Here is a 22,449-nt window from a genome sequence, read left to right as displayed (position 1 = left end):
AGTATAGAAAAGATGGACATTTGCTAGGCATGGTGGCACGTGCCTGTAATCCTAGCACTTGGGAGTTAGAGGCAGGATAATTGTGAGTTCAAAACCATGCTGAACTACATCAGAAGTTCCATGTCAGGCTAGGTTACAGACCAAGATTCTGTCTTAGAAAAGGAAAGGAAACCTTTACATTTATGACGAATATAGATGACTGAATCCCTATTGATTTATAGATTAAAACATTGAGCTTAAGTCCAGTGTCATAGCTTTTGCCTATAATAACAGCATTTGAGAGTAGGGCCAGGAGGATTGTACACAAACTTGAGAACAGCCTGGACTACAGAGTGAGACCCTGTCTCAAAACCAAAATTTAAAGGAAAAATGACCTTTAATTGACTGCTGGGTTATACACTGAAGAGTCCTGTTAACATTTTTTAAATTAATATTACATAATAAAGTTGAATGAATCACTTAATTATACGGACATGTCTCATTTTATTGAACTTTGCAAATTTGGTGCTTGTTAGACATTAAAATAATTTGGCAACTCTAAATTGAGCAAGTTAGTCAATAGTGTTTTTAGTAGATCAAGTGATCATTGGCATCCTTAAGCTATAAAGTATTTTTAATTAAGGTTATATCTTTTAAGAAATGAAGCTTCTGTACACTTAATAGGCTACAATAAAGTGTTAAAATGCTATTGCTGCTGCTTTTGTTGTTGTTTTATTTTTTGAGACTGGGTCCCTCTGTGTAGCCCTGGATGTCCTGGAACTCACTATGTAGACCAGGCTGACTTTTAATGAGTTTGTTTGGCATGTACACACACAGCAAGCCTCTTAAGTCTCTTGCCCATTTTTCTTTTGAGTTTTCTCTTGGATTTGCAGCAGCTTTTCATATTCTGAAGGAGTCCCCTTTGAACTGTAGGTGTTATAAATTCTATTCTTGTATTCCAAGTTGCCTTAATTCTTTGTGGTATCATTGAACATGAGGTATTAATTTCAACTTAGTTCAGGTTTTCATTTGTCTTGTTAAAGAAGTCATCCCATCCCCCATGTGTGTTGCACCACAGAAACCATTTACTTGTTTGAAATAGGATTTCATTGTTCTAGAGCTCACCAATTAGGCTAGTGTGGCTGGCTAGTGAGTCCCAGTTATCTTCTGCCTTTGCTTCCCAGATGCTGAGATTGTAAGAACTTGCCACTGTGCCTCTATCTTTTAGAAATCTGTATATGTTGAGAGAGGAGCAGTATATACATAGAAATTGCTTGCTTGGCACATGGAAATCAGGGGACAACCTTGAGTGTGAGCCCTTGAGAGCTTTGCACCTTTTCGTTGAGACAAGATCCATCATTGACAGGCTAAGCAATTCCCCAGGAACCTTCTTGTCTTCATCCCTCAACACTCAGATTACAAGCACATGCCATAACTCCTTTGTGTAGTGTGTGGATGGGGGTGTACATTAGTGCAGGGACTTACCTGCACATGGGAGGCTGTCAGTCCTTGGGATTTCAATCTTTTGTTTCAGATAAGGTCTCTAATTGACCTGAATCTTGCAGAAGCTTACCTGCCCATGGGAGGCTGTCAGTCCTCAGGGGCTTTCCACCTTTTGTTTGAGATAGTCTCTGATTGGCCTGAATCTTGTCATGTAGGCCAGGCTACCTAGTCCAAGAACCAGGAATCTGCCTGTCTCTGCCTCCCATCTCACCATCGCTGAAATTTGAATTACAGGCGTGGTCTCCTGCACTTTTTATGTGTGTTCTGGGGATTGAACTCAGATCTTCATGCATAGTAAGCACTTTGCCAAATGAACAGTCTCCCTAACCCATAAAATCTTTAATAACTTGAGTCAAAGATAATATTCCACATTTATGAGAGGTTTTAAATTTTTGCTCTTTACATTTAAAAGCTCTGCAATATACTTAGATTAAATTTTGCATATAATGCAGAGTAACTGGGAGGATTGTCTTTGAGAGGGTCAATATGTACAAGTGTATATGTGTATGCTCACATTGATATTATTTGAAATGGGATATCATTTCTGTCTCAAGTTTTTTGCTTTAATACAAAGGTTTTAGCTATTATTTCATTAAACGTATTTTCTGTCTTTCCCTCTACATTTTGTTTTGGGTTGTTTGTTTGAGACAGAGTTGTCATGTAGTAAGGATGGTTTATCCTGATCCTCCTGCCTCTCTGTATCCATCAAGTGCTAGTCCTATAGACATGCACCAACAACTCAGCTTCTTTTCCTTCTTGAAGTCCCATAATGCAATGTTTATTCTCCTGTGACCTATAGCACCCCCATCTACCCATCTCTCCCTCTCAATTTAAATTGTAAGCACAGTATTTGATTGTGTAGATGTCCAACTCATAATCTTATTTTCTGATATGTTAAAAGTATGATAATTGCTAAGCATTTCAATGTAACAATATATTCACCAGGAATTTTTTTTAATTAAGCTGAAGGTTTTTCATTAATAATATATGACACAGTAATGGGAATATTTTTCTTGGACTATATTCACAGTGCATTATCTGTACCTTCCATTTTGAGTTTCTTTAAGTGGTATGAGAAATTAAGCCCTTAACTGAGCATCTTAAGCCAAGCCTGGTGGCACATGCCTATAATCTTGTCACCATGGCAGCAGAGGCAGGATGATCTTGAGTTTGAGCCTCCATGGATTACATTAGAGTTGTAGGCCAGCCTGTGGTACTAAGGTAAAGCTAGTCTTGGAGTAAACTCCTGTGATTTTTACTTTCACTCTTTACGAAGGCACAGAGCCTAGTGCTTTAGTTGTCTGACCCTCTTCAGTTCTCTAGCACTTTTTCAATGTTTTTACAACTGTCCTTTATTCAATTTTAAAAATAATATTTGGCCTGTTGATCATAGAAATATTTAGTTCTTCATTCTTGATTTGTCAGTTTAAATGCTATTTAAATAAACCACATATGCATAAATTACAAACACATTTTACCCTTGGTAAACACAGACGCCATTGTATGATCAAGAGTGTATGGATTTGTTAGTGGAAGACTGTATGAGTCAGAGTACCTCATGTGCAAAAAATAATTATTCATTTTATCCAGGAAATGGAGAATATTGGTTAATCATGTGAGTTAGTTAAATAAAGGTTGATGAAGAGCTTCTTGTGTCTCATTATTTAAGTAACCATTTAGGGGACATCCAGTTTGTTTTCAGCATTTCGTTTCTTACAGTGATTCAGTAAACTATTATTTATTCTAAAGACAGATTGGAATTTCTTCATTTTAAAAAAGTAATTTTAAAAGCCATACTTTGCTAAAGGGAATTTTAGCTATTTATTGCCTAATTTTCAGTGTTTAACTGAAGTAAAGTAAAATAAGATCTGTATTTTTTTGTTATTAATTAATTCCCTGCTTTTATTTTGATTTACATAGAGGAATATTATGTTCATATGAGTCATTAATAGCTTCATAGTATTCCAATCATTGAGTCATAGAATTCCAGGCATCTCTCAGACACAGATGGTCTTTCTGGAGGAAAATTTGGAAAAAAAGATGTGCTTTTTATATTAAAACAAACATGTATATATTTTGAGTGTGAAAGTAAAAGCCAATAGAAACATTAAGACTAACCTTAGTATTGTGTTAAAAGATAATTCTAAATTCACAAAGACGTTTTTTTTCCTGTGCCCCTATGAGTACTCTGTGGAAACATTTGATGAGTAAATTATCTGATATTTTTAAGTTTGTATTTAATGTGTTAAGCTGTCAATTCTAAACTGTTTTAAAATTGCGGGACTGTATTGGCAAAAGAAAAGTAGCATGTAAAAAGTATTTGCTCAAGCCAGGCATAGTGGTGTACTCCTTTAATCCCAGCATTTGGGAAGCAGAGGCAGGCAGATATCTGTGAGTTTGAGGCCAGCCTGGTCTACATAGTGAGACCTTGTCTTGAACAAAACATATATGTGTATATATGTATATACATACTGTTTTCTCATCTTTATTTTAATTTTTATTTATTCTTTGATGGATTTTATACAGAGTGAATATCCTTTATCTAAAATTATTGGGACCAGAGTATGTGAGATTTCAGATTTTTAAAAATATTTAGGGAATAGATATGGTGTGGTTGTTTTGAGGATGAGATTCAAATTTAATCAGTTGTCATCTCACATATGCCTTATACACATCAGCTGAGGATAAGTGTGCCTAATATCTTTAAGAATTTTACATGTGAAACAAAATTTCTTCAAAGTTAACTTTCCATTTGTGGTGTCATATTTAGTCCTCAAAACCTTTTAGAATTTGGTTTGTTGCAGTTTCTCAAAGGAGGACTGAACCATTCAACTCAAGCCGAGGTTTTAAAGCCAGCTACATTTGTAAAGGCTCTTTCTCATCTTAGCAATTGAAACATTCTATATCTTGTTGTTGAGACTTGCAGAGTAGAGTTGTGGAAATAATAATTTGGTAGTTAATAATGTTTTCATTTCATTTAAACTATATATTTTTTATTATTTTAAAAGTGCTATTTCATCTTTTCACAGGATAATGAGAAGAGAACTCCTTTACATGCTGCTGCCTATCTTGGAGATGCAGAAATCATTGAACTGCTTATTTTATCTGGTACGACAACTCCTGTGATGAGTTCATGTTGTTTGGTTTTGTCATAATTAGTGTTTCTCAAGCCTGAGTGCCTACTGAATATATAACCTGTTTCTTAATATTGGTTTCATAAGCTGAAACCAAATTATTCACTCTACAGTTTCTGATCATAGAAACTATATATATAGGTGCTTAAAGTACTTTAAGAAGTAGAACAAAGGTTGCTCCTTACAAACTTTCTACTCTGATAAATACAAGTAATCTTACAGTTTGTTTTAGAAGGGGGGGGGCTACTATGAAAAACATAAATAAGGAGGAATGGGAAGGAAAGAAATGTCACAAAAGGCCTTATGTATTGTAATTTTCATGGACCTCATTGAATACAGAGTTATGAGGAGATAATACATCTCTCCAAAGCTGACTTCTCCAAAAGAGAAAGGGTGGTAGTGGTAATGGTGGCCTAGCAGCTAGGTGGGAAGAGACAAGTCTTAGTGTGTACAGACATTTAAGGCAGTGCCAACAGAACTTCTTTGTTTAAATGGCTTTTATTGAGATCTGAGGATATAATTCAGTTGGTAAAGTGCTTGTTGTATAAGCATGCAACTTAAGTTTAGCTCCCTAGCATCCTCCAGATACAGCAGTATACAGCTGTAATCCCAGTACTGGGGAGGCAGAGACAGGTGGATATTTGGAATTGGATGGCCAGCCAGACTGCCTAGCAAAAGCAGTAAGTTCTAGGTTTCAAAAAATAGATAGAAAATTATTAAGGAAGACAGCCCAATATTGGCTTCTGATTTCCACATGCCACATATATACCACATGCACCTACATAAGAAAACAACACGCACGCGCGCGCACGCACACACACACAACACACACACACACACACACACACACACACACACACACACACACACACACACACACACCAAAAAGAAAATAGCTTTTATTTCAATTTTTTTGAAGGTTTTTAAAATGCCTTTTTAGAAATTATGCTTTATAGGCTGAGTATGTAGTCAGTTGGTCTAACATATAGGAAGCCCTGGGTTCCACCCACACCCAGCTCCCCAGCACTGCCTAAACTGTATGTGACAGCATACACATTACTGTAATCCCAGCTCTTGAGAGAGAGCAGCAGGAGAATCAGGAGTTCAAGATAATTCTCAGCTAAATAACAAGTTTGAGGCCAGCCTACAATATATAATACCCCATCGTGCATGCATGAGCAGGGAGGATTCTAGTTTATTTCTATTTTTTAACTTCTTAAACTTTTCAAGTCTTTTATTATATAACACTAGAACTTACTCTTATTGAATAGCTCTTGTTGACACCAGACTGCCTATGAATCCCAAATCAGGCAGTCAAATAGTTGAGAAATATTTTTATTATAGCCAGATTTTTTTATGTGTATGAATAGAGTATGTATGTTCACCACATCTATGCCTGGTACCCACAGAGGTCAGGAGAGGGGCTCTAATTCTCTGAAACAGGAGTAAATGGATGGTTGTGAGCCACCTTGTGGATGCTGAGAATTTGAACCTAGGTACCCTGCCAGAGTAGTAAGTGCTCTAAATCACTGAGCCATCTCTCCAGCCTCATAACCAGGTTATTTTACTGATATTTATAAAATATACATTTGTAAAGAATACGAGACACTGAATTGTTCTTATATTGCTAGATTGAACATATAAGTTAGTACTGAAATGGAGTAATATCATTCTTTTGATATTTTAATTCAGACTAGAAGAGCTAAGGAAAGAAATTTTGTTATGTAGTCTCTTTAAAAATCCCTCATTAAGGTTGGAGAGATGGCTCAGCAGTTATGAGCACTGACTGCGCTCTTCCAGAGGCACCAGGTTCAATTCCCAGCACCCACATGGCAGCTTACAACTGTCTGTAACTCCAGTTCCAGGGGATCCAGCACCCTCATACAGACATACATGAAGGCAAAACACAAATGTACATAAAATAAAAATAATAAATTATAAAATACAGTTTCAAAAAATACCTCATTAAAATTTTGCCATTATACATGTATTTAAAATTTTTAAATCTGGCTCTTATAACAAAATCTACAGTTACACAGAATTAAATATGGTGTGATGTGGACCTATCTAATATTGTTAGTTTCTTTATGAATTATTTTATCTGCTTATTCCTTAGTTTTCAGCTAAAACTTACAAGAAGTTCAAGAAAAAGCATCCTGTTTCCTCTTAACTAAGGCATCTTTTTAATAGAATATGTTGATGAGTCAAAACTTAATACATGAAATTTTTGTCACAAAATTGTTGAAAAACTTTTCTTTTAATGTTGAAAAATAGCTGTGCTAGGGCTCGAGAGATGACTCACTGAGCAAAGTGCTTGTCATTATGAGCATCGAGACCTGAATTCAGATCCTCCGAAGCCACCCACGTGAAACCAGGCATGATAGCAGTTTCCAATCCCAGTATGTCTGTGTGAGATGGAAGGCAGAGACAGGAGAATCTCTAAAAGCTTAGTATGTGGTGGTGAACAGCAAAGATAACCCTGTTTCAACCACAGTGGAAAGAAAGTATCAGCACCCGAGGTTGTCTTCTGACTTACATGCATAACATACATGAAAAGACAAAAAGTGGCTGTGTAAGAAGTAGCACAGGTCTGTTTGTTCTGATGTCTAGGACTTTTGATAACTCCACTGCTGTAAGTTGTTTTTTGTTTTTTTGAGACAGGGTTTCTCTGTGTAGCTTTGCACCTTTCCTGGAACTCACTCTGTAGCCCAGGTTGGCCTCAAACTCGCGGAGATCCACCTGCCTCTGCCACCCAAGTGCTGGGATTAAAGGCATGCGCCACCACCGCCCGGCTTATAGTCTCCTTTATTGAATATACTGTGGTGGCTCTTTTCCCTCAAGTCCGTAGGCTTTTATTGAGTGATCCGTTGGTGATTAACTGTTACCCTTCCTCATCACCACTAGTGTAAAAACTAACCATATTGTCTGCTTGATCTCTTCCTTAGCACAGTGTTCTTTGTGGAGAGATGACCTAGACAGCTCCAGATCATCTAAAAGAGTATTTGGGATTTTAGAACACACATAGCCAAGAGAAAGGAACACATTGACACTAGCGCAAAGTGTTCTTTTAGAGAACTCAGTAGCCTTCCCTGTATCTGAAGAAGCTTTGATTGAGTCAGTGTCTGTCCTCATTGGGTATATATTTTCATATAGTGGGTAGAATTTTTTTATATTTTGGTTTATAGTAGTGTTAGTTGTTTTAGTATTATTTCTGTGATAAAACACAATAACCAATTAACTTATAGAAGGAAGGGTTTATTTGGACATGTAGTTCCAGTAAGGTCCACAATGATGGAGACAGCATGAGAGCAAGAGTCAGACGTAGAGGCTAGAGGCTGAGGGCTCCCATCTCAAACCTCAAACTGGAATGTAGAGAGCGCTGGAAACCGCACGTGGCTTTTAAAACCTCAAAGCCAGCCCTCATTGACACACTTCCTCCAACAAGGTCACATCTCCTAAGCCTTTCCAAACAACTGGGGACCAAGTATTCAAATGCTTGAGATTTATGGAGGGACTCTCATTTGAACCTCCACATTCCACTTGTTGGCACACATAGGCTTCTGACTATCTCATAATGCAAATAAATCCATTTAGTCTAACTTCAAAACTCTCCATAGTCTTTTGTAGAATCAACACTGTTTCAAGGTAGTCTCTTCAGCTGTAACCCCCTGTAAAATCAGAAAACAAATACATACTTCCAACATACAGTGATACAAGATACATATTACCATTCCAAAAGGGAGAAATAGAGGCATAGTGTAGAAACAGTAGACCAAAGCAAGACCAAAACCCAGCAGGGCAAACTCCAAATTCTGTAGCTTCTTGTCTGATGTCAAAGTGCTTAGATGAATGGCACTGTCCTTCCAGCTTTACTACCTGCAAGATTACCCTCACCACCACCTTGGAGTCTCCAATTCTGATATCTTGGGGTTTCCAACACAACCCAGATTTTACTTTCCAAAGCTTCAGACAATGACCTTTTCAGGCCTTCATGCAGGGACACCCCCCCCCCCCCCCCCCCCCCCCCCCCCCCCCCCCGCCACATACCTAGCCTCAAGGACACTCTTAAACTGCAGAGGAAGTTTAAGAGTCTTTCATGACTCTAAAGCCAGCACTATGTGGGTGACTCTGCCAAGTAGAGTGGCAGACATGGGCTGAATTCTGCCTCAACACCTTTAACCACATCAGCAGCACCTATTGTTTCTGTTGTTTTTTAGGAGTAGAAAATTTTTTCACAGGTTGGAAACTTAGTTGTCTGGGGTCTTGTCCTAAGGGTACCCTTCCCTTTATTCCAGTACAGATTTGGCCTCTCCTTAATAGTGTGAATCTGTGTGTGACATTTAGCTTGCCAGTGTCTTTTTTTCCTCTCCAAACTGTACATTTTGTATTTTTTCTATCCCATTTGCTCCTTTTCATTGTAGACCTACATATTAATGATTGCTAATAACCATGCAACAGCACCAATATTAGGCTATCTTGAAATTTCCAACAAAGAAATTAGTCTATTCCTTTTAAATTTAGACTTAGGAAAGTTCTTCGGACAAGGTCAAAAAAGCAGACATATTTGCCAAAATATCAGGAATGGTCTTTAGCCCAGTTGCTGATATTGTTCCATCTGAAATCTCTTGAGCTGGGTCTCTACTTTTCCCATAGTTCAAAACATATTGTTTTGCAAGCTTCTACTAAGGTGGCCCACTAAGCTCCCATCAAGCTTCGCTTAAGTGTTCAACCACTTTTCTAGTTTAAAGTTCCATATTCCTTTAAAAAGCAGCATGGTCAAGTCTGTCACAGCAGTAGCCCACTCCTTGGTACCAATTTCTTTATTAGTTACTTTTTTAATTTCTGTGGTAAAACAAGACAACTTGCAGAGGGAAGGGTTTCTTTTGGGCTTACAGTTGCAGAGGGTTAGGGTTCATAATGATGGGGGCAATGTGACAACTGGGAGCTGAGAGCTGAGGGCTCACATCTTAAACCACAAACAGGAAGCAGAGTAACCTGGGAATGGTATGTCGCTTTTGAAACCTCAAAGCCTGCCCCTGGTGATGTACTTTGTCCAGCAAGGCAGCATCTAAACCTCTAACAGGACTACCAACTAGGGACCAAGTGTTCAAATTCAAATGCCTAAGGCATCTCATTCAAACCACCATGGCTAGTAGTAACTATTTGAAGGTGGTGTTTCTTTATATTATTTTTGATGAATTGTTTTAAGATTAAACTTTATAAAATTTGTAGTCAAATTAAGGAAAGTAAATATGTCTGCATGATGCAGCTCCAAGATTTGTAAGTAAATAGTGTTTTTGACATTGTACATATAGCCAAGCTTTCTTAGAATCTGTGGTTAAGCTGAGATCCACTGGAACTAATAATTGTTTTAGAAGGAGTAAAATAATAGCAGTAAGCAATAATTACTTAATGTATCTCTTTAATACTATACTAAAATTAGCCTTTTCTTTTACCCTAAGCTCTATGAAAGAATTACAAAGCAAGAAAACTAAGACAGCCAACTTTTATTAGCAGTGTGACTTAAAACTGAAGCTTGTACTAGTGTAGCTGAAAAGCTAGAGGCAGAGTTCAGACTCACATTCTGTTCAATTCACATTACCCCTGCCATAAACTGAATCTCTCTTTTCCCCTGTTCCTACCCTTCTTCATTACCACTGTTGCTTCACATAGAGTAGAATTTGCATCCACATCAATTTTTATTGTAGGTCTGTTCAAAAGACTAAATTTTATCATCACTTAAAAATCGATACTTTGTTTGGAAGCTATAAATTTAATGCTTCCATTCAAATCATCTTAGCTACCTAAGTTGACTGCTGAATTGTTACACTGCCAGCATATGGAAGGCATTACTCAAAAATTCATTTCATTGTCCTCTTAGAAAATAATTCTTAATACACAACAAGAATCTGCTATTTCTGTCTTTAAGAATTAGACCTAAAGTATGAATAATCCCTTGACAGCTTGCAACCCTTGTGTATTAATTAGCCAGGGCTGTCATTGAAAAAAAAAAGTGCCATCAAACAGGTAGCTTAAACAACAGAAATTTATCTTCTCACAGTTCTAGTCAGAAACCTAAGATCAAGGCATGAGCAGGACTACTTCCTTCTTGAAAGCAAAGGCTCTGTTGTGTGCCTCTTTCCTTGGCTTGTGTAGAGGCCTTCTCCCTCTACTTTCAGTCTGTCTGTATCTGTGTCTACCTGACTTGTTCTTTTAAAAAACATTTTTATTCTCTGAGAACTGTGTATTGGGGGCTGGAGAGATGGTTCAGCAGTTAAAATAGTCGTCAATGCCATCTTCCTTCAACTGCTTTCTTTTTTGCCTTCACACTGTTTGCAGTGATTTCTCCTGCCAAAACAAACATCTACCAGTAACCTACCTCGGAGTAGCAGTGGAGATAGGATTCCTAGTGTATAGTTTCTGTTTGAGTAACCAGGTCATAGTGAAGAGGTTAATCTTTTCTTAGTGACTCTGCATTTTTCTAGCTCATAGATTTTTATCTTTTGTCATGTGTAGAGCATGTGATGACACTGCTGCAGGCTGTTACAGGTTGGTTGGTTTTCTATTCTCTCCACAGAGAGTTTATGTTGTAAGGGAATATAATGCTCTTCTTCCTCTCCTCCCGCTCCTTTCTTTCGTCCCATCTTCCCTGTTAACCTTTCTAACTAGTATTCTATACTCTTTTTGTTGTTGTTTTTTATTGGTTTTTTGAGGCAGGGTTTCGCTGGGTAGCTTTGTGCCTTTCCTGGAATTCACTCTGTAGACCAGGCTGGCCTTGAACTCACAGAGGTCTGCCTGCCTCCCGAGTGCTGGGATTAAAGGCGTGCATTACCACCGTCCGGGTAGTATTCTATACTCTTGACTAGCTGTTGGACCACATAACTACTCTGGCTATATCTTTTGCCTTACTAGATTGGCTTTGTTGTCTAATGTATGTATTAATGTATAGCTAATCCTAGGAGAGTTCCTTGTAGAACAGAACTCTGTTGCCTTCAGAGAGTTTACTGAAAGAGGCTCTAGCAATCTGACACATCAAAAATGTGCTGCTTTGCTTGTGGCTCTTAGATCATTATTATTGTTGCTGTTATTATTTCCTTTTATAGGAATACAGCCAACTACTGTTCTTGAAAATATGCATTACTGTCATGTTTGTTAATATGCAAATCACATACAAATTAATGCATGTGTGTAAGAGAGAGGCCTTTTTCATTGGTGCCCACAGAGTTTTTCATAAATTGGCCTTTGCATACAAGAAATTAAAACATTTGGTTAGTGCTTTTATTTTTATTTTTTAACATAATATTTTTATTGATTATTTGGGAATTTTACATAATGTACCCTGATCACTCTACTTCCCAGTCCTCCCAGGTCTGCCCCCTGCCTTGTCCACCCCCTCCAAAAAAAAAAAAGTCTAATTTATGTTATCTATATAGTCACTGGAACTAGTCAAACTCCCTATGAGCAGCCCCTTAAAAGTGAGTCCTTCCCCACCCTCATCCCCACCAGCATCCATCTATTGTGGAAAGCTACACTTAAGCACGTCATGCTACACAGAACATACACTAACCACAATTTTTAAGAGTTCTCTTCAATGGCTTCCTGTCTAGGTTATTACTTTTGGGGGCTTGTGTTGGGGGGCTGTCTTGATTAGTGCTTTTCAAAGAGGCCCAGGATGTATCAAGATAGCCATCTTCTAAAAACAAAAAAAAAGTTTAAAATCCCATCATTGAACAAGCCCTATATTTTTTAGTATTATTTGTCACAAATAGCAGTGTGATATCCTCAGTTAATTTTTAATGGATTCTTTATTGTAGTTGCTTGTTTCGATAAATTAATTTTGATTGTTATTAAACTTGAAGAAGGTAAAAGATTGTCAGAACAAGACAGAATGAACAGGGAGTTTTCTTTTGAATTTTGATCTCCTTAGTGTACCTATAATTAGATTGTTTCTATGTCGTTATGTATCTCATAACCCATGTCCAAAAGGAAGACTTAAAAAAAGAAAAAGAATTTATCCAGTTCCTGGTTCATTTCCTATTGTTTGTGCTTGAAGCCAAATTCTTGGAAATTTTCATAATCATCCTTTAATTCCTTCCTGAATATGTTTTATTTTTTGAATAGGCATACAAAGATTATTCTGTACATAAATAGAAAATAACATGAGCTATAATAGTAGAGAATAGCAATGAAGTAGCTCTTCCCTCCCCCCATCCTTGTGTGTGCCTGCTCAGTATTCAGTGTACCCCATAACCAACCAACCACTCAGGCACCTGCTCTTGTAATAGCTTGTTTTCCTCTAGAGTTCCAGTATTTGTATTAAGCAAATATAAATATAGACTTATCTCTTCCTATTTCTAATTAAAGGTAAAAGATATTTCTAGTTACTGCTTTTTTTGACTTTGTACTTCTGAAAGCTGTAGTAGCACACGGAGCGCCTTTTTTCTTGGTGACCACCACATCCTGTTGCCTTGTCATTACTTTAATGCTGACTTCTTGAAGACGTTTATGAAATCTCATCTTTTTGCCTTTTTTTACTTTCTCTTTTAGTTGTCTGTGTATATCTTCAGGCCTATATCTCTACTATGTACGTCTACATTTGTGGACATGAGTATTTATGTAGAAAGAGCCGCGGGGATAATAGAGAACGATGGAACTCCTCAGCAGGCAGATGAGAGAGTGACAGACCCTATTGTCCTTTATGAACTAGGACTTGAGCTTTCCAAAGAAATGAAAATTTCAAATATTTTTACCTAGATTCAAAACAGAGTCTGACTTCGCTGTGGTGCCTTGTGTGCTTTAGCCGCCTTGGCCTCCAGGGGCCTAGATAGTTATTACAGAGATGTACTCCAGTCTGAGTTGCGCTTTGTTATAGAGCACTTCTGTACCTTCCCAAGATTCTGAGTTCGAGCCCTAGCATGACAAACTGTTTAAAATGTAGACACTACTCCCTTTGACCAGGTCCTTATTTTTGACTTCACTCCTTCCTTCTCAGCATTCTTGAAAGCTCCCATTGGCTCTTGTTGTGTCATTGTCATCACTGTTGATGCCTAGAGAACTCAACTACTCTCAATTTTTTCTTTAATTTAAAACAATTTTTTGTATTCATTTTACATACCAACCACAGATACCCCTCTCATTCCTCCTTCCGCTCCCCTCTCCAGCTCCTTCCCCCCCAGCCCACCCCTCCTCCAAAAGGGTAAGTTCTCCCATGAGGGGGACAGCAAAGCCTGGTACATTCAGTTGAGGCAGGACCAAGCCCCTCCCTGCTTTATCAGGGGTGAGCAAGGTGTCCGACCATAGGTAATGGGATCCAGCTCATGCACCAGGGATAGATCCTGATCCCACTGCCAGGAGCCCCTCAAACAGACCCAGCTACACAACTGTCTCCCCTATGCAGAGGGTCTAGTTTGGTCGCATGCAGGTTCCACAGCTGTCAGTCTACTCAAATTTTTAATACATTTGTTTTCTGCATGTTTTATAATCTCTTGTGTTTAGAACTTCTAAATCTACCATCAACATATGTACTGGGTTTGCTATATGGTAATCTTTGTACCAAGATATTATGAAATCTGTTTTATAGATGAAGAAACTTAGGTTCTGAGGGGTCACCCAACTACATTAGGGCTATGACATAAAGTCACTGCACTTGATTATTCGTCCCCTGGACCCTCACACTTAAAAACACAGAAGCAATGTAAGCATTAGGAAAGTATGAATTCTAGCAATACTTGACTCTGATTTGTGTACATAAGTATAAAACTACAGAATTTATTAAGGATTATTCATCATACTTTTTTTTTTTTTTGATCATCTAGGAAATTAGGAATTGAGGTTTACAGCATAAATGTAGAGTGATGTGTAGGACAGAACCTGATGGCCAGTTGAATAGCCAGAGTAATTTCTTTTCTGCTCACAGCATACTACTACTTTAAGCCTCTTGTATTTGGTTCATTTTTTTTTAAACTTTATAATGTAATATTTTTATCTTGTTAGATGTATTTATATTTTGTTGGTACTTTTGTCTGTTGACTTAAATTTTTTTTAATTACACATACTTGATTTTTTTTTTTTTTTTTCGGTTTTTCGAGACAGGGTTTCTCTGTGTAGCTTTGTGCCTTTCCTGGATCGCGCTCTGTAGACCAAGTTGGCCTTGAACTCACAAAGATCCGCCTGCCTCTGCCTCCTGAGTGCTGGGATTAAAAGTGTGCGCCACCACCGCCCGGCACATACTTGATTTTTTAAAAATCCTTCTTTAAACTTTAGGTATAACCAAGAAAGATATGTAAATTGGTTTGTTTCTTCTTTGTTTTCCTACATTTATAAACATTGGATCCATTTTTTACAATAACCTTGTAATATCAGTCTGTTTATAGTTAGACCTGTACAACTATCTTTGTGTTACTTTATGACATAATACATTCATTAGTAAAGAAATGCAATGAAGATTTTAAGTTAATATACAATTCATCTTGGAGTAAAATTGTGTTCATTTCTTTTAAGTATTTGAGGTTAACACATACTTTAAAGTAGGATTTGATTTTATCTTGAATATGCTCTGTATAAAGGTGGCTTTTCTAGCCTAGATATAAAATGGTGTTTATTTTATTTTTAATAAAAAGAACTGATTCCTTTTTTGATAATTACATCAACTTAAAAGAATGATTTTGTTTTATAACTTAAGGGTAATTTATTGGCAGAAAATATACAAGTAATTTTTCAATTGTTATCCAATTGGGACTACATCTAACTTTAGATTTATTAAAAATAATTCGTATAAAATATTTCAATTATTTTTTCTTCTTGTTACAGGAGCTAGAGTTAATGCCAAAGACAGCAAATGGTTGACACCTTTACACAGAGCAGTTGCATCTTGTAGTGAGGTATGACATTTCTCTTAGTCAATGTATATAAAGAAGCACTAAGTAAGCCTGCATGGGTCCAGCTTAAAACTGCATTTTTAAAAGAAGAAAAAAACTACTAAAATGTCTAGGCTGGTCATTTTACTTCAGAATTTGTACAAACTAAGCTAATTGTTGCGTTTCTCCTTTTGTGTGTAAGGCTCTTAGAGTCTGGAGTAAACAAGAGTAGAAACCCTGTATCTGTCTCTCCAAGAGAAAGAAAGTATTTTTATTTATTTATTTATTTTTATTTTTTATTGGTGTTTTGTCTGTATGTATGTATGTCTGTGTGAGGGTGTTGGATTCCCTAGAACTGGTGTTATAGACAGTTGTGAGCTGCCATGTGGATGCTGGGAATTGAACCTGGGTACTCTGGAAGAGAAGTCAGTGCTCTTAATCACTGAGCCATCTCTCCAGCCCGAAAAAGTGTTTTTCTAACTTTAAGTCTTTTCTTTACTGGTTCATAATACCCTGTCCCAAGGTTCTGCTGAACATAGTGTCATCAGTATATAATGATTAATTTGAAGAATTTATTTGAATGTTGAAGTTAATTTTAGGAATATTACTTTTAAGTACATTTGTGTGTGTGTGTCCATGTCCTCATCTGTCCATGTGTCCATCCCTGCATTCATGCTCTCGTGTATGTATCTAAGTGTGCTTGCATTTGTATGCACATGCATGTGGAGACCCAAAGTTGACATCAGATGTTTTTCTTGGTCACTACCCACTTTATTCATTGAAATGGGGTCTCTTTCTGAACTCAGAGCTCACCAACTCTGGCTAGGCTAGCTAGCCAGCTTGCCCTGGGTATTTTCTGTTTCTGTCTCCAAAGTACTGGGATTATAGGTAGCTGCCACACCTACCTGGCTTTTTTTTTAAAACAATGGTTCTAGGGATCCATACCTAGGTCCACACACACTTGTACTTTATCAAACACTGTGCCATTTCTCCAGCCCTTAATGCCCATTTCAGTTTGAAAAGTATTGTCTTAATGTAATATGAGGTGTCTCCCATGGATAAAAGACTCTTTCCTGTTTATAATTCTATATACTGTTTGTGTATTAAGATAACTGACATTTTTAGAAACTATTCTTAATGTTTTTGCTATCTTCTAGACCTTATAACACCTTTATAAGAACAGATATTTGAAGGCAGCTGTTGAGTGACAGAGAACCCAGACCTTACTTTTTCTATCATTTTACTGCTTCATTAAAGTACATGAGATACTTAACTTGCCCTTTCATGTCTCTTTTTATTCAGTTTTCCATATCCCCAGAGGGAGCTACAGTTATGATTTATATACTGTCATTTTCCCTGTAGAATTTTGTAAAAATTGAATCAAACAATTTATACTCTTTTGTTTTAATTACTGCAATATAACCTTTTTAAGATTTGTTGATGCTGCCAATGTTAATAATGAGTTTCCCTTTATTGCTGAGTAATATTAAACAGTTTGCCTTTGCATTTTCTTATTGATAGATATTTGCATATTTGATTTTATGACTGTTCAAAAGAAACTGATATGAGCATTTGTCCTTATTGGGTTTATTTTGTTTGTTCTACTTGACCCAGCTTGTCATCCGAAATGAGAATTTTTTTCTCTCTTTTTTTCTTTTGAGACAGGCTCTTACTATGTAATGTAGGCTGACATCAAACTCCTGATCCTCCTGCCTCATCCTCCCAAGTGCCAGGATTGTAGATGTATATCACCATACCCAGCTTGGTCTGCTGTGTGCTGGGGGTGGGGGGTATTTTGCCTGCATGTATATCTGTGTACCACATACGTGATTTGTGCCCATGGGTACAAATACATCCAGTACCAGTTCTTCTGGCACTGGAGTTATGATGATTGTAAGCTGCTGTGGGTCCTGTAAATTGAACCCAAGGCCCTTTCAAGAGCAGCCAGCACTCTGAACTGCACAACCATCTCTCCAGCCCCAGAAGAGGAAATCTTTATTGAGAAAATGGTGTTATTAAGATTTTGGCCTCTAGGCAAGTCTATGGGGTCTTGTCTTGATTAATGGTTGATGTAGGAGGGCTCAACCCACTGTGGGTGGTACATCCCAGGGTAGGTGGTCCTGGGTTATATAAGAAAGCACACTGAACGAGTTAGGAAGAGCAAACTAGTAAGTAGCACTCATCCATGGCTTCTGCTTACCTGTCCCAGGTTCCAGCCTTTAGTTCCTGCTCTGTCCTCCTTTCCTGACAAGCTGTAAGATGAACAAACCCTTTCCTCCCTAAGTTGCTTGTGGTCATGGTGCTTTATCACAGCACTAGAAACCCAACTAACTAAGGCAGCAGCCTTGAAGAGGTCTGTTTATTTTCTCTAACTGGAATGGAGTTGTGGGGTCATGAGCCTCTGTCTATCTTTGATACACTGCCTGACTTGCTCAACAAGCTAGTAGATTACTGAGCACCTCCTCAGTTTTTTTGCCGACCCTATCAAGTACGAATGCTGTTTCCTATATTTCAGATGGTTCTGATTGATCTTTATTTCAAAGACCAAAGTTGTGCTTATGTCATTTAGTCATCCTTAAACCCTTGTAACTTTATACCTATTCACACTTTAATGTTCTCCATTCTAGCGGCCTGCAAGAATATATTATAGAGATTCAGCTGTATATTAAAGCTATACCTAGAAAATTCAAGGCATTTTTCTAGAGGAAGCCATTTATCAAGGAATATTTGGTGTTATTCAGTTTTTAATATATCAGCTGTCTTTTGCTATGACATTATGCTATTCTTGTGTGCCCATATACTGCTAGGCCATTGGCGAACAGTTTAGCTTCTCAGACTTAACTGCTGATCCACTTGGTAACTAACACCCCTGCAGGGCCTAGGAGACAAGGCGGGACTGTGGATGCATAGCTTTGTTTCTTGTGCAAATGAAGCTCAGACCATCCCTTGCCTTCAGGCCCAGCAGAGTCTTGTGACAGGGAGAGAAAACAGGCAGAGCAGCGTGTTTTCTCAGCAGAGAAGAGGAGAACAAGGAGAATTTCTATAGATGGTAAGGCAGAGTCATGTGGCCAGAGAGAAGAGGAGAGGAGAGGGCAGAGTTTCTCAGGGCCAGAGTAAGGAGCAAGGAAGGAAAGATGGAGGACAAAGGAACAGAGGACAAGATGAGTTCAAAGCATAGGAGCTTACTAAAACTATGAGGACAGGGAAAGTGGGCACAGAGAGGAGCTGAATGTAAGGACAGAGCTGAAGCTGTATAGATAGAATTTTGTCATAGAGGAATAAAGTAAATGGACAAAGAGCATGGTGTATGTTGTGCCCTGGGCGCAAGACCCCCAAAGAGACCACCAGAGACTCGAACTCACCGAAATGCAAAAGCAAGGTTTATTTCAATTCAAGCCGCGGCAGGGACCTCGGTCGAGCACCCCGACACAGTGGAGGCTGGAGGAGGTGCCCACCCCTCTGCAAGCTCAGTTTTTAAAGGCAAAAACCATAAGGTTACATCATTTAGGGGTGCTAGTACGGGTACAATTCTGATTGGCTCAAGTTATAGGGGCTTTTCAGAATTTCTGTGTTATCTTACTTTGTAGTTTTAACCGGTTGTTTGTTAAACTTTATAGATTACCTCCAGCATTGGGGCATTCTGTGGTTAATCAGTTGCTACCACATGGCTCTTCAAACATCCTGACTTTGTCCTGGCACTTATGTCAGCAGCTCTGAGAATTTTGAAACTCAGACCTGTTTCAAGCTGGGGTGAGCGGCTTGCTTGAAATGGGGGTGCTTTGGCTCTTCAGTGTATATAGATTCTCAGATAACCCCATGCCAGATGTAGTGTCTTCCCCAGGACTCTGGGAGGAATCTTCTCAGGGCAGGTCCCTAGGAATATTCTGTTACTCCATGTGAATTAGTTAGTTATATCTTATAGCAATTTTGAAAAGAATGAGCACCAAGGGGCAGTTTTACAAAACTTAAATAGTATGTCTTGTAAGTGATAGAATTAAGTTCTTTATTTGTGCCCAGGAGTGAGAGCTGAGTAATATAGTAGTTCTATTTTTAATTTTTTTTTTTTTCAGTTTTTCGAGACAGGGTTTCTCTGTGTAGCTTTGCGCCTTTCCTGGGACTCACTTGGTAGCCCAGGCTGGCCTCGAACTCACAGAGATCTGCCTGGCTCTGCCTCCCAAGTGCTGGGATTAAAGGCGTGCGCCACCACCACCCGGCCTATTTTTAATTTTTTAAGGAACCTCCAAGCTGATATCCATAATGGCAGTATTTGTTTTCACCTTCAGCAGTGAATATGGGTTCCTCTTTCTCCATATCCTTCCCAACATTTGTTGACTGACAAGCAGAGCCAGTGAGCTGTGAGCTTGACCAGCATCTGCTAGGAGGTCCTTCAGCTATGTCACCTGGAGTGTGGCACTGTTGGAAGTTCCAGAAAGTCCTTAAGAGCACTGGCCAGGGGCTAGTTCTGACAGGTGGACCTGTGTGAACTCATCAACTATGCAAGAAATTTGAAGGTGAAATTTGACTCATAAGCCAGAGTCACACAGTGGCCAGTCTCAAAGTCCCTTTGCAGACGAGGATCAACACAGTGGTTTGAAGTGCCCCATCTCAGGGAGGACAGTAAGATCCGGGGCCACCTCCAATTTTTGTACTATTCCAGTAGGCATTAACTTTGCACTCTCAGGTGTCACAGCTTAGGGTTGGCTCATTAACACATCAGAGAGCCTCCCTTAGGCTTGGCTCCTCTCTGGGCTGCCTTAGGACTGGCTCTTTAACACAGTGTGCACACGTGACATTTTTCAAAATCACACAGAATAGTTTTATACAAGATGGTTTTATGTTCCCAGCACTGTCAGATTTATTTATTTAGATTTATTTACTTTGATTGTATGTGTCTGAGTGTTTTGCCTGCAGAGGCCAGATGAGAGCCTTAGTCTGTAGCATGAAATCTAATGGTTAATATAATAAAAAAACCCAGAACCAGATATTGGGGTGAAACTGAATGATCAGAGAAGCAGAACAAGCCACAGCCAACCTCATCTCACCAACTCCTCAGCTTGATCCTGTCTCCTCAGACTGAAAGCCTCTGAGTCCTTACCCAAAAGGATCTCAGCTGAACTGCTTTATTGGTCCCCTAGATCTGGAGTTACAGATGATTGTAAGCTGCCTTGTAGGTGCTCAGATCCAAACTGGGGTCTCCTGCAAGAGCAGCAAATACTCTTTAACCTCGGAGCCATCTCTCCAGTCCCTGTTATTAGTTTTCTTGATGATGAGTTGGGGTAAGAGTAGTTTTAATTTGTGTTTCCCTGATGGTTAGAGATACTGAATACTTTTTAAAATCAGTTACTGGCCATCTGTGTAAGACGAATCTTAAAAGGTCTTATTAAAAACCCAGAGCAAGATATTGGAGTGAAAACTGAGAGATCAGAGAAGGAGAAAGAAGCCAGCCACATTCTTACCCCTAGGAAATCCTCAGCCTAAGAGAGAGCTACTTCCTGTATACTCACACCTATAAACCCTTTCTGTGCCCTGCCATCTTACTTCCTCTCTCTGCTCAGCTTCTTCTTTCCACCCAGCTCTATCATTTCCTGTCTATACAGACCTCCAGACCTCTATGGTTAACTAGTGCTGGGATTAAAGGCATGTGTCACCTTTAACTCTGTGCCCAGTGTGGTCTTGAACTCACAGAGATCTGGATAAATCTCTGCCTTCCAAATGCTAGGATTAAAGGCATGTGCTACCACTGCCTGGGCCTTATGTTTAATATAGTGACTGGCTTTTTCCTCTGATCTTCATGCAGGCTTTATTTATTCGAGCCCAAATAAAATATCACCATACATCTGTGTATCTCTGTTTGAAAACTGCTCAGTTTACTTGCCCATTTGTTGATTGGCAGTTTTATTTCCTTAGTATTTAATTTATTCAGTTCTTTGTAAATTCTGGAAATTAGCCCCTTGTGTATAGTGTAGCTGAAAAGATTTTCTCTCTTCTTCGCTGTTTCCTCTGTTGATAGTTTCTGTTGCTAATAGTTAAAAGTTCAAATTTCATCTGTTGGTACTTAAGGCTAGTTCCTGTATAAATGGTGTTTATTCATAAAGTTCTTGATGAACCTAGTATCTTGAAGAGTATTATCTGTTTTCTTTTATTTCAGTGTTTCAGGTTTTAAATTAAGGGATTTGATCCAATTTTGAATTGATTTTTTTTAACAAGGTGAAAAATTAATCTGATTTCATTCTACTGCAGATAAGATATCCAATTTTGAGAGCACCATTTGTTTGAATAGGCTATCTTTTTTTTTTCAAATACGAGCTTTTTGTCTCCATTGTCAAAATTAAGTGAGCATAGCTTTGTCTTTCATTTCTGGGTCCTCCTTTCTGTTGGTCCTCCTTCCTGTTTTTGTGCCAATACTAGACTGTTTTTATCACTATACTGATGATACAGTTTGGGAGCAAGTATTGTCATAATCCAGCAGTGTTCTTACTCCTTAGGATTACTTTGGCTATTTGTGCTCCTTTGTGGTTCCTTATGATTCTTTAATTGTTTTTTCTAAATATATCTAGTGTGACAGTATACTTACTGATTTGTTTATGTGATCTGTGAATACATCAGATTTTCGATAATTACAGTAAATTTGTATATTTTTGATAATACAGCAACTTCCACAATACTAATTCTGCCAGTCCAAGAATATGGAAGGTCTTTCCATCATCTAGTAGTACCTTCTGTGATTTCCTTTTTCAGTGTCTTGAAGTTTTTGTTGTTTGGAGGTCTTTTTATTTTTTGACTAGGTTATATTCCTAAATACTTCAGGTTTTTTGGAGTTATTTTGAATGGAATATTTTTATAATTTATTTCTCTGAGAGTACATTGTTGGAAAATATGAAGGCCACTGGGGTATTTTTTTATGTTGGTTTTTTTATTCTGCAACTTTATTGTGTTTATAGATCACAGAGATTTCTAGTAAACTATATAGTACCTTT

General features: G+C 38.2%; 1 protein-coding gene across 6 annotated transcripts in view; it reads left to right on the top strand.

Moving 5' to 3' along the window:
* Positions 1 to 22,449, top strand: part of Ankrd28 (ankyrin repeat domain 28) — a 147,959-nt gene that overhangs the window by 70,677 nt on the left and 54,833 nt on the right. For 4 of the 6 annotated variants that reach the window (XM_052733872.1, XM_052733874.1, XM_052733875.1 and 1 more), the window contains exon 3: positions 4,512 to 4,590. In XM_052733872.1, the coding sequence (XP_052589832.1) occupies positions 4,512 to 4,590 (79 nt within the window). Of the gene's footprint in view, positions 1 to 4,511; positions 4,591 to 15,425; positions 15,497 to 22,449 lie in introns of all 6 variants that reach the window. The other 2 variants (XM_052733871.1, XM_052733870.1) reach the window with 1 other exon arrangement.

The sequence above is a fragment of the Peromyscus californicus genome, unplaced genomic scaffold (assembly GCF_007827085.1).
Source record: "Peromyscus californicus insignis strain IS unplaced genomic scaffold, ASM782708v3 Scaffold_12__1_contigs__length_115047231, whole genome shotgun sequence".
Lineage (NCBI taxonomy): Eukaryota > Metazoa > Chordata > Mammalia > Rodentia > Cricetidae > Peromyscus > Peromyscus californicus.
This window is presented reverse-complemented; position numbering and strand designations above follow the sequence as displayed.